This window comes from Leptinotarsa decemlineata, unplaced genomic scaffold (genome assembly GCF_025532065.1).
Source record: "Leptinotarsa decemlineata unplaced genomic scaffold, Ldec_3_MD MMD2_tig00001393_RagTag_RagTag, whole genome shotgun sequence".
NCBI classification, from domain to species: Eukaryota; Metazoa; Arthropoda; class Insecta; order Coleoptera; family Chrysomelidae; genus Leptinotarsa; species Leptinotarsa decemlineata.
In genome coordinates this window covers 9291599-9304224 of record NW_027412562.1, presented here as the reverse complement: position 1 = coordinate 9304224, position 12626 = coordinate 9291599, and the positions used below count along the sequence as shown (strand labels likewise).

At 32.7% G+C, this 12626-nt stretch overlaps 1 protein-coding gene across 1 annotated transcript; it reads right to left on the bottom strand.

Moving 5' to 3' along the window:
• Nucleotides 1-7588: 7588 nt before the first annotated feature.
• On the bottom strand, nt 7589-11668 carry ND-18 (NADH:ubiquinone oxidoreductase subunit 18). Its single transcript, XM_074175961.1, has 4 exons — nt 11488-11668; nt 11279-11411; nt 7965-8140; nt 7589-7904 (listed from the first exon to the last, which is right to left on the bottom strand). The coding sequence occupies exons 1-4, from the start codon at nt 11526-11528 to the stop codon at nt 7724-7726; spliced, it is 531 nt and encodes a 176-aa protein (XP_074032062.1). The 5' UTR covers nt 11529-11668; the 3' UTR covers nt 7589-7723.
• Between the last annotated feature and the right edge of the window lie 958 nt (nt 11669-12626).

The following is a 12626-nucleotide window of genomic DNA, read 5'->3' as shown; positions in this document are numbered from 1 at the left end:
AATAAATCGGCTTTATTGAAAATGCAAAGTGAAAAGAGAAAAAAACGTTACAGGAGATTCTGCTACTCATTGGAGAAGCCTAGCTCAAAGTTACTCAAACTCGACCGACAAGTACCACTCCATAATCTGTCTGTCTGTGGTAAAATTTGTTTTTCCGTTAACCAGCTATCACCCCCCTATAATATCACCTCAAATGAATTTCATAAATGGTGTGTTTATAATGGTAAATGTATCTGAAACTTTTTTTGTGGCATTTATAACGCAAAATATAAACAATGATGTGAGTTATCTGGTAGGAATCAATAATAAACGTATTGAACAAGTGAAGTCTAAATTTCTTGGAATTATTATGTACTATAAGATGACATAGTAGGAACACATCAATGTTCTTGCGAGAAAATGAAGCACTATGTGCTTCATAATTAGACAGTTACAAAGAACAGTGTTGAGTCCCTATTAACATATGGTCTGATGTTTTGGTGCAATTCAGCTCTCATTAATAAACTATTTGTCATGCAGAAAAAAATTATTAGGTCCATGGTTGGAGCTCATCCGAGGACTTCATGTAAACAGTTATTTTCAGTTACAAATTCTTACATTGCCTTCACTGTAATATAATGCAAATTACTGTATATATAAAAAACAAGAGGCTTCAATGTTTTCAAATAGTTCTATTCACAAATATTCAACTAGAAAGAGTGAAAATGTACATCAACCTTTCTCCAGATCAACGATTAGGCAAAACTGTTATATTTATCAAGGTGTGAGGAACAAGGACAAATTGTCAAATCTAAACTGCTTCAGGAACACTCTTCACAAATACTTGAAAGAAAACGTATTTTATTCTATCATAGATATAATTTTTATATTTGTATTTGAATTTCCTGATATTGAATCTATGTAACTGCTCAGGCAATGAATTGTAGAGTTTCACAGCACCGAAAGTAAATGATCTCCGAAACTATGCAGTGCGATGTTGTGGCATGATTAATTTGTTTTTGTATCTAATATTCGATGAACTACAAAGGATACAAGAATTCAATTCCTTCATATAACATCATAAAAAAGGATAATTCATAAACTCATTAAAAGTTAGACCATATAGTTGCCCAGATTTCAGTATTCAAAATACACTTTCGATTTTCATAGTTAAATAGTAGAAAATATGTTGTATTTTGTCTAAGCACATATCAGTGACGGCTCGTGCATTGGAGAACAGAGGAGGCTAAAGTCATAATGATTATATACACACAGAAAAGCCCGCCGGAGGCGCGAAAATTTTTTGGGGTTCCGCACCTATTTAAAGCAAAATACGTAATATTTACATAAATGCAAACAAAAATTGTGTGTTGCCGAAAATTATACGTATAAAACTGACCATTAAAAAAAACAAAAACAAGGAGAAAGGGTTTGAGTTATTTAATATAAAGGGTTTGAGTTATTTAATATAAATGAACTCTTCTCAGTCAATATATAATACTTTTCTCTTCTAATATAACAGTTTTGTTAAAAATTGCTACAAATATTTCATAAGCACAAGTAGGTACTTAATTATGCTTATAAAAACAGGTCTCACTCCCTTAAACAAACTCACCCCCCAATGGGGAGTGAGACTCACCCCCCAATGGGGGGTGAGTTTGTTTAAGTGAATTCACAAGGCACATGCAAACTACTTTCAATCGGCGGTCATTCAAGTTCAATATAGTCTGCGAGGGTCCCGCATTTTGAAAGGTGTATTTTGTAATTTTGGATAGGAAGGAAAAAAATAAAGAAACTAAAAGTAAACATAACATTCGTTCTTAACCAAGACGAACAAAAACTCGAAAAAACAAATTACAAAATAAAAACATAAAAATAAAATTCTTTGTTTGAGTTACAAACTGCAATAAATAAAACATAAGAGAAATCCTTCTATTTTTAAAATTGACAAAGTAGTCAATTACTTCTTCATAAAATCGGGGGTTGCCTGTCACTTCTTTTATATACTATTTTTGAATTGAAAGAAGAGATATATTACTTAATGTACTTTGAGTCATCGAATTTCTACTAATTAATTCTTTTGTAATGGTGAAAAATTTCTCTCAACTGACGCTGATGTTATGTGAACTGTTATATATATATATATATATATATATATATATATATATATAACAAAATAAGCACCAACATATATATATATATATATATATATATATATATATATATATATATTACAATGTAGGTTTTCACGGATGGTAGAATATGATGTGTTGTTTTTCCGGCTGTTCATCCGTTGGGTACTATTCGATAGTCGACGTTTCGCCATCATCTCAGATGGCATTATCAAGACGAGTTACTGCTTCGCTTCGAGAGGTGTAACTGATGTCAGGTTCTTCTTGTGGTGTTTTTATATGGTTTCGCTTGCGTAAGTTGTATGGATTTGTTACCTGTTTTTCTACCTGAGGGTTGTTGATGGCTTTTGGTAGTTCTCCTACCTGTTTTTCTACCTGAGGGTTGTTAATGGCTTCTGGCGGTTCTCCTACCTGCGATGGTTCATTATCAATTTGTGGTTGTCTTTGGTGGTTGTTTTTAATTATTGTTTTCCAAATCCTTGGGATGTTTAGTGAGTCATCCCTTTTGTTGATGAGGCCTTGCTTTTCGATTTCGATAGCTTCCCTGATTTGTCATATTCTTGGGTTTTGCACCTGTGCTATCTGTTTTGTGGACTCAAAATTAATCTTGTGACCTGTTTGTAGATGGTGTTGAAAGAGGGCAGAGGAGGTTTGTTTACTTCTTATCGAGTTTTTGTGCTCCTGGGTTCTGGCAGATATACGTCTGTTGGTCTGACCGATATATTGTTGTCCACAGTCCTCGCATGTGATGCTATATACTCCTTGGTTTTCTAGGGAAATTCTCTCTTTCGGTCTGGGCAGCCAACTGGATATCGTTTTGTGTGGTTTGTAGGTTGTCCGAATGTTTTTACGTCTTAGTATTCTCCCGATTTTGTCGGTCACACCTTTGATATAAGGTAGTGTCACAGATTGTCTGTCGTGTGGAGAGTCTTCTGTCGATCTAGTGGATGTTTTGTTGGTTCTTCTTTGTCTGTCGATGGCCTTTTGAATGATCTTTGGTCCGTAGCCATTTTGTCGCAGAGCCTTTGTTGTCTCCCCCAATTCTGTTGCCCTGTTTGTTGGTTCTGTTAGGCGGAAACTGCGGGATATTAACGTGTTGGCTACGGATTGTAGCTGGGTAGGGTGGTGGTGTGATGTTGCTTGTAGGTAGCGGTTGGTGTGTGTGGGTTTTCGGTAAACTGTATAACCCAAGTTGCCAGTTGGTTTTCGTGTTATGAGTAGGTCTAGGAAAGGTAGCTGCCTGTTCTCCTCTCTTTCGGTAGTGAACTGGATGCGGGGATGGATGTTGTTCAGGTAGGTCACAAACCTGAACAACACATCATATATATATATATATATATATATATATATATATATATATATATATATATATATATATATATATATAAGTTTATATAACTCAGGCATGCAATCTCTCAAATCATTTTTAAACATAAAATTTAATAAATCTGAAGGAGATTTGCACGATTACGATTAATTCATTTTTCAGTTGAATAACATCGAAAAATGCATACTGAGCCATTAAGTCGTTATAAAGTTTTTGGGGAAAATCTTTGGTATAGAACGAAAATTTTTCAAACAACAACAAATCAAAATAGTTTAATTTAAGTAAATCTTCAAATCTAACTTTGATTTGCATTAAAAAGATGTCCAATATATTTCATTATAAAAGTGTTTATAATTTTGTCTCAAATTGGGTATGTCTAAATTGATTTTTCTTTTTTTTTTTCGGTGCCAGCGATTCGAGAGTTAAATCAATTGATTCGAAAATATTATTCAAAAATGTATCGTTATATTTAAAATTCATAAAAATTTCTGTTAAATTGTTTAACCGTTGTTTTGAGTAAATAATATTAATATCTGTTGATTTATTTTGAAGAATAGAAAGAACAACATCGGTATGTTTAAATTAATTTGAATATTTCTAACAAGAAACAAAACTTGTGATCATTTATAATATATTTGAAACCTTTCGCCTCCCTAAGACTTTGGTCGTCGGTTTTAAAATCGTCAGTGTTTAGGATAAAATCAAAGACATCAATCAATTTGTCTTTGTTTGAATGCTCTGAAATTACTGCTCTAGATGTAGAATTCCAACGCGCAGCAGCAAAAGTTGGCATTCGGCTACCACATATTTCATTTAAAACTTGGCTTCTTTTGGTGGATTTTGAAAAGAATGCCGAAAATTCAGACAAACTTAAAAAATACGCGGCAATCTTTTATGTTGTTGCACACTTTGCTTGATACTAAATTCAGGGCATGGGCATGACAATGCGTAAAAAGTGCATGAGGAGCTATGGACTGTATTTTAGTTTGTAAACCATTTAAATGGCCGGCCATGACCGCAGCTCCATCATAGGTTTGCACAATTAACTTTTGCCTAAAATTATAGGTGTCACACGTACAAATTAAAAAATTAAACAAATCGTCAGCTGTGCGCCCAGATAAAACATTGAAAACCCATAAAACGTTCTACCACATTACCATCTTTGACATATCTAAAAACGATTGAAAGTTGTGATGTACAGGTAATATCGGTAGTTTCATCAATTTCCCATGCAAAAAAAGAAACACTTTCAATCTCCTTGCTTATATTTTCCTTAATAATATATGCCACACTGTCTATAAGCTCATTTTGTATGGGTTTTTTTGAGGTGCCCGAAAAAACGCTACAGTTTAAAAAAGTGCCAAATTGTGAATCATATTTGCCCCATAATATTAAAAGTTCCTTGTAATTACCGCTATTAATCGAATCTTCGGTTTCATCGTGTCCGCGGAAAGCTAATTCTAGGGAACCCAAATAAATCGTAATATCGATAAGTCTTTTTAAATTCGACCGATTTTCCCTAACATGATAATTGAAAGAAATTATGGCCACTTTTTGAGCAGTATCTAAAGCTGTTGCTATATTTTGTTTGCTAAACAATTTTAATTTACAAGACGAAAGTATATGCTCCTTAGATTTAAAATGTCTCTGCAGAACGAGGTAAATTTTTTAAATCGGAGTACCTATCCTATTTTAGACCACGTTTGGTATTCGGTTTGTACCAAAAATAAAACATGGGGCCAACAAAAAAGTTTTTCTCGTTTAATGGAGCCGGTTAACCAATGGCATTTATCATATCAACTAATATTAAATCTTCGATTTTGTCGATTATCTGACGCTTTAATTGAAATCAAATGTGGTTGAGGCCTTCCCAGAGTTTTAATAATGTAAAATTTACTATCATAAGATAAAGACTTGGAATTATTTGTCAGCAACCAATCGACTATATCGTCAATTTTTTAATTTCGTCCATCTTATCTATAATAAATGGAAAAAAATCTTACCGAAAAGTGAAAACCTGAAAACATCTCAAAATTGAAAGAAAATATTTTAAAAACACATTAAAAATATTACCAAAAAGCACCGCTATAATACAATACTGTCTGTTTTATACACAAATAACAAATATTATCAAGAAATACTAAAACGATTTACCAAAATATTTTTCAGTCCCGGTCCGTTACGGCATCCCGTCCGCATAATTGAATAAAAAACAAACGCAGTCGTACACTAACGAAGACCAACTGGAGGCTAGCCTCCTCTAAGGCTATAATTTCTGCAACTAAAATTACAAATCGGGACGTATATGTCGCTGGATGGATCGGTCTCCCGGAGCTTGTGTTTTTTAAAGCGATCGAATGCTTGGCTCCCTTGCAACGTATGACATTTATTATTTTGGGTTGATGGTTTCTTCGTTATTCGTTCGTGGGCGGTGCGTTTGAGGTTTGTTGATGCAGGATACAGTGTGGTACGTACTGTAGTGAGTGATAGTGTTTTCCGGGCATAATCTGTATTTATATTAAAAATTAATGGTAATGATATGAATGCGATGAATAACCTCAAATTTTATAGGGAGGCTAATCCTCCCTTGCCTCCTCTGACGAGCCGCCACTGAATCAAACTCAAATAATAGCGCCAGAGAAAATGACCTACCAAAAGGCAGAGTTAGCATCGGTTCAAAGTGTTAAAATAATGGTTTGGTGTTGGGAAAAAACTCCAGTAATATTCATTACTACACCAAAGGTTCCAAACAGTGTATCACAAGTTTCAACACAAAATTAATGACGTTTTGGTAATTGTGGCTTCCGAAACATCTCTTCGTAGAATTTTAAAGAAAATACATTTCAAATGGAGGACTGAAAATAATAAAAGAATTTTAATAGAGAAAATGGACATTAGACCATGGAGGACCGAGTATTTACAAAAAATCAATTATTTTCGTAGCCAACAGCGACCAATTATGTTTCTTGATGAAACATACCTTCATACGGTTATTTAAAAAATATTGCGAAGGGACCAAGACTCATTGTCCATGCAGGAGGTGACACTGGCTTTATACCTAACTATCCCCTTATATTTAAATCAGGCACAACATCAGGGGATTATCAATCAGGAATGAATTCTGAAAATTATGATAAAGGGTTACAAGAAAAGTGAATCCCAAATTTACCTGTGAATTCGGTAGTCATGACCGATAATGCTCCATACCATAGTATTCAAATTAATCCAGCCCTCAACACAAATTCTAGGAAGGCTGACATGGTGAGGTGGCTACAGAAAAAAAACATTATGTTCATCTCCTAACATGCTCAAACCCGAATTATACGAGTTGATTAACATGAATAAAAAGCATCATATTAGATACAAATTTAATGAGGTTCTGCTTGAACGCAGACGTAACGTTTTGCGACTTCCACCCGGATTTGAATCCCATTGAACTCATTTGGGCTACTGTCAAAAACAACGTGTCCCAAAAGATTTGTAACTTCCAAGTTGGAAGATATGAGAAAACTGGAGGAGCACGAGTTTGATCAAATCACTTCTGAGGAATGGCAAAAATATTGGCGATATGTGGTAGATATAGAGCAGATATATTGGGAAAATGAAACATTCACAGAAGTTCAAACAGAGGTAAATGCAGTGATTATAAATCTAAATGACAATAGCACAAGAAGCAGTGAAGATAATTTGTATTCAGATAGTGGCTAATTAAAGTTTAGAAGTCATGTTTCATTTGTTACCCTAATTAAACTAATTATAGGTACGACACTGATTGGCAAGGGACTTATCGTAATTTAGTTGGGAGAGTCTATACCTGCGCCATCGCTCACCATCAGCCGTGTCATGCACTGTAATTTCTCTGTAAGACGTTCACTATAAAAAGCTTTACTAAAAACCATAAACTGCATTTTGCTCTGCAATAGCCCCCTTTTGGGATTATTCACTTGTCCATTATTTAATGCCATTATATTTGTGTTTCCTAACCATTTAATGTTTCCTACGTGCATAAGGTTTTATAGGCGACTCTACCGATGAGCAGTCTATAGAAATTAAGAATTGAATGAACCTTCAAGAGGTTGCTCGCATATGAAAACTTCTTCTGTGGTTTACTCGAGAGGATGCACTTGGTGGGAGATAAAAACAATTTCAATAATTTTTTTCTGTAGCGGTGAATATTTTTTCACCTCGTACTATCTCTTTGAAGAAAATTTTTTAATTTTAATAGTATTCTAGGATTTTCCAAAAAATTTCAAACATATCTTCATTTACAAATATGATGAACTGTTTATTTGGTTGATACTCTTGTACGTTTATTCCAGGCAAAGTTAACACCGTAATTCTTAGGTTTGAACTTCTTCTCTAAACTACTCCTTTGAACAAACCATTTCCAACCATTTTTCTCACAAAATTCAATTGCATCTTCTGCTGTTGAAAACTCCACTTGCATATTGGATAATGGATCTCCACTAGAAAAATAAGAAACCAATCAGAACATAAGCCATAAAAAATAGTTTCTAAATGCTCACGTGGAACTCCATCCCATCAGAGGATTTTCCCATCTCTCTCTTGTATCAAAATCAATTTCCCAGTGTCCAATATTATTAGTACCACTTTGCATGCAATTCTTTGCTGGTTCATATATTCTTACTCTGCGCTCTTTGACATGTTCCTCAGGAACGCCAGTTATGGTTGATAAGTTGGTCTGCAATAATGTAGTAAATTATTCCTGGTATTGTCGGGTTTTCAAATCCCTGAAACCAAAATGGAGGACAAATTACTAGACTCACCCATGAATGTTACTGCATGTTACTAATTGAACATATTTTGAAAGCGTGTATTTGTTTTTATTACATGGTACACTGGATGTTGAAAATTTTACTTGCTTTGAAATTTTCCCAGTTCAGCTCCTTTTCTCAAAAGAGAGAACCATGTTTGATAAGAACTGTTTGAACAATATAGCAGTTTCTCATTTTCATTCAACATTATAGGGGTCATTCAAATATTACCACGGTCAGAAAATCCGAAAAAAAGCCTTCAATTTTTTTATAAGCATAAAGACTTAGTTATGCTCACTTTTTTGTTTTTTTTAAGCATATAGATAGAGGAAGAGTTATGCTTATTTTTGCATACAATGGGGAGGGGTTAAAAATGACTGAAATTCTGTTTACGTAATACTTGAATGACCCCATACAAGCCTTTCCTTTCAGTTTTTATTTTCCTCAGTTCAGAATATGTCTTGTCAAACTATGTTCTGTAATTTAGATTTTCCTACATTTCAATTTTTTATATTTTTCTTGTGTTCAGATTTAAAACCAATTCTTCATTTCAGAAGAGATTAATTTTTGGAAAAAAAAACATTTTTATACCAAAAAAAAGTTAAATGTACATATTTATGACAATGGTTATACTAGTTGTGGTTGTCATTTGGTTTATTTTTAATTTTTTGAAGTATTATTATGTAAAAGATTTCCAACGACATTTTTGACGAAGACAATATGTTTTTAAAATTGAATGCTATGGTTGACTGAAGAAATAGGATACCGACTAGTATGTGCAAACCAAGAAATGAGAGTTGGTTGTTTTCTTTAATGAATTTTATCTTGGGTTCCCTGATATTGATATTTTGTTTAATCAATTGAGATCAAACATGTCTCTCTCTTCTGAGACAGGACGCTGAATTGCAAAAATTGTCAAGCTAAATTCATAGGTTAAGTAAGGGTGAAGGTAACGCAAATCTTTCCATTAAAACAGAAAGTGCAAGACTAACTTGCATTCATTTATTAATGCAACTCCGTATATAAAAGGTATTTGTAATATAAGAGATGGTTATGTAGAATTTTCCTTATGGTTAAGCAAAGTACCTATTTTCAATCTCTGACAGTAATCAATTTTGTGTCAGTTACTGACTTTATGGTCAATTTACTTAGTTTTTCAATAACTGCTTTTTGAATCAACATTTTTTGCAATATTTTAACAATTTATTCATTATCAATATGTGTAAAATTGAAACACATCACACGGTATGTGATCTTATATCTTATACACATAAAAACTGAAAAAATAATGACAAAAAAGCCTAAAATGATGATTTAAAGAGTAATACAAATTTTAGATAAAGACAGATTCCGTCATATTTTAACAACAAAGCTGCAGTCGTTTGCTGATAATTGGACATTTTTAGACCTTACCAATTGTATAAAAAAATTAAAAAAAGATGCAGGTTCAATAAAATATTGACAGTGAGAGAAAATAATAATTGGATAACTGATAAAATATTAAATATGAAAATGTATGAAAAATTTACAAAAAAGACCCAAACAATGATGAAATTGAAAATTCTTAAGAAAAAAAATTAAGAAAGTAAATTTAAATATACAATTTAAATAAGCAGAAGTTGATTCTAAAAAAATTGAAATGTAATTAATGATAATATAAATGGTGGTAAACAATGTAATCAATGTATCAAAGAGATAAAATCTTCAAATGGTTTAATAGTAACCAATGAAAATAAATTCAACTCCTTTGTCAAAGATATTGGCTTAATTTTATCAAAAAATTTCAAAACCAGAATGAACAAATTTTCATCTTCTTGTGAACCCTTGTTCTTGAAGCTTATTTCAAAACAAGACATAAAAGAAATCATTATATCTTTGAAATGAATATAGCTTCCTGGCGAAGATCAAATTAAACCTAAAAACCTGAAAGATATTGTTGATTCAATTAGTCTTCCTTTATCAATAATAATCAATAATTGTATTGAAAAAGGTTTCCTGATTACCTGAAAAAATATATTTTTAAACCAATTTACAAAGGAGGTGAAACAAAAAATGTTTCCAATTATCGCCCAATTGCTCTCTTTTTGTTTGGGAAAATATTTGAAAAAGTGTTAAAATCTCGTTTGATTAGTTTTATAAATATTAATATTGATTATTAATATTGGTTATAATGCTCATATTCCCACTGGAATCAGATATCTCATTATAATTTGGGCATTCTGCACTAAAAAGCGAAAAAATATAATTTCTTTGTTTAATGAATAAAGTTATACAGGTGAAATTCAATAAACCATGGACACTCCACCTTTGGATTTATACAAAACTAGCGAGCCGCCGCAACCGCTATTTCCCTGTTTTGAATGAATAATGTATTTAAGGTCCTTAATTGGACAAAGATTGATGCTGCATTGCTCAAAATCGCTTGTAGACCTTTTGCAGACGTTATACAATACTGTAGTACATTTTTTGATCTATCTCGTAGAGTTCACCCAGCGTTCTCAATTTAGGCGCGAAAAATGTGTTCATTTACGACATCACATTAGAAACCTCTAATCTAAAATCAGCAGGGTTTCTCTACTACATTATGCATTTTATATAGATATAAACCTTTCTCTTGACTCACTCTCTCTATTAAAAAACCCCACAAAAAAACCCCACATCAAAATCCGTTGCATACTAACAAAGGAAAGAATAACCGATTTCAAACTTTTTAGAAGATTTCAATAAATTGACTGGAAAAACATGAAAGTTTTGTACAGAATAAATGTAAAAATAAAATACTTGCCTTAATGATTACATTAATGTAGGCCTTGCTTTGTGTAACTTAATCTATAAATCCAGCTTATTCAATTTTGAAACATATTGAATTGGCGTTTTTTCAACTGTGTGCAATTCATATGAATTTTATTCAAAGGCAGTAACATTTCTGGGCAAATTTAATAATTTGCTCTCCATATTTGATTCATTTTAGATTTTTTTCATTTCATTGGGTTGGAGACTCATAAATACCATGCAGATAATATTCTTGTACAGCTTAAATAAATTTTAAAAATATTTGAACTTACTGTTCCTTCCACAGTTATGTAATTCTGCAATTTCTTTCTGTGTTCAACTTCCTCGGGGTTCAGCAAGGCAATGTCGTTTTTAATTTGAGGTTCGCTTTGCCTTGCAGCTGAAGTGGATAAATTTGAAAAAATCCTGAGAAATTATTATTTGCAGTAAATACAATGAAAATGTGAAATAAATATTGCAAAGGATGATAGTTTTCACCTACCTTCGTAATGGCGATTTCGTCAAATTACCAAGCCTCAACATTGTAAGAGACACTAAATTTCTTATATATTAACAATGTAAATATATTTTAAACACAGATAGAAGTGTTAATTTTAAAATTTTATATTACAACTCAAAATTCCACTTTAATACTACACGTCAAAATAATTGACAGTTGACAGTGACGTAACAATTGAAGAGAGAACAGAACATTGTTTTCAACAACTAAAAAAAACATGAAGAGATTCAGGTCCTGGCATTTACATCACTCATGTCAGATACAACGTCACGATGTTTTACATGTTGTATATTTCCATTCCATTCTCAGCAGACATTTTATCAGAATCGTCTTGTCCTTGTCCAGCAGAACCTGATGAAAATTGGATTTTGTTCTTACTATATCGGTTGATGTAGATGGAACATCAAGAAATGTTGACTCCGTACTGACCGTACTCTCAGGTTTATTTGATACCGATTCCTGTACACAACTTTGAGTTTAAATTAATTATTCTTTTATTTCTCTGTGAATGTATAAGTCTCCGTTATGAATACGATTTTGGATCTTCAACTGAAAATTTAGAACTTACGAATTGAAAGCTTTACAAAAATTTAATTTTGTTTGAGAATGTGATGTAGCAAGCAATATATTTTAATTTCTTCTTTTCGCGTAACTATCGATAATCCGCCCCGGAAATTGTGTATTTTTTTCTATAATCAATAAAATAGACAAACTGTTTATTTGTCAAAGTAACAATAACAAATTAGATTGCTACTATTGCCACGAGTGCCACGCAGAGATACAATCAATTTCCAATTTTTTAGAAAATGATCACATTCGCATTAGGCAGCAAGCCATATGGGAGAGGTATTGAAAGAGAATATTGCCACGTTTATTGGTTTTCCGTGTTATGGACCTAATAATATATTTGTAAAATATTTAAAATCGAAAGGGCGCTACGAACAACATTTTGTAAAGGGCGAGGGGGGCATACTGCCCCCTTAGCCTCTGTGTGGCGCCGCCACTGAAGTTTATGACCACGCTCACACGGCATATCAAAAGAGGATTAATAACATTCGATCACCGATTGCCAACGACATAGCCTATAACCTATATGGTGGCAACACTGAATAGGGATACTG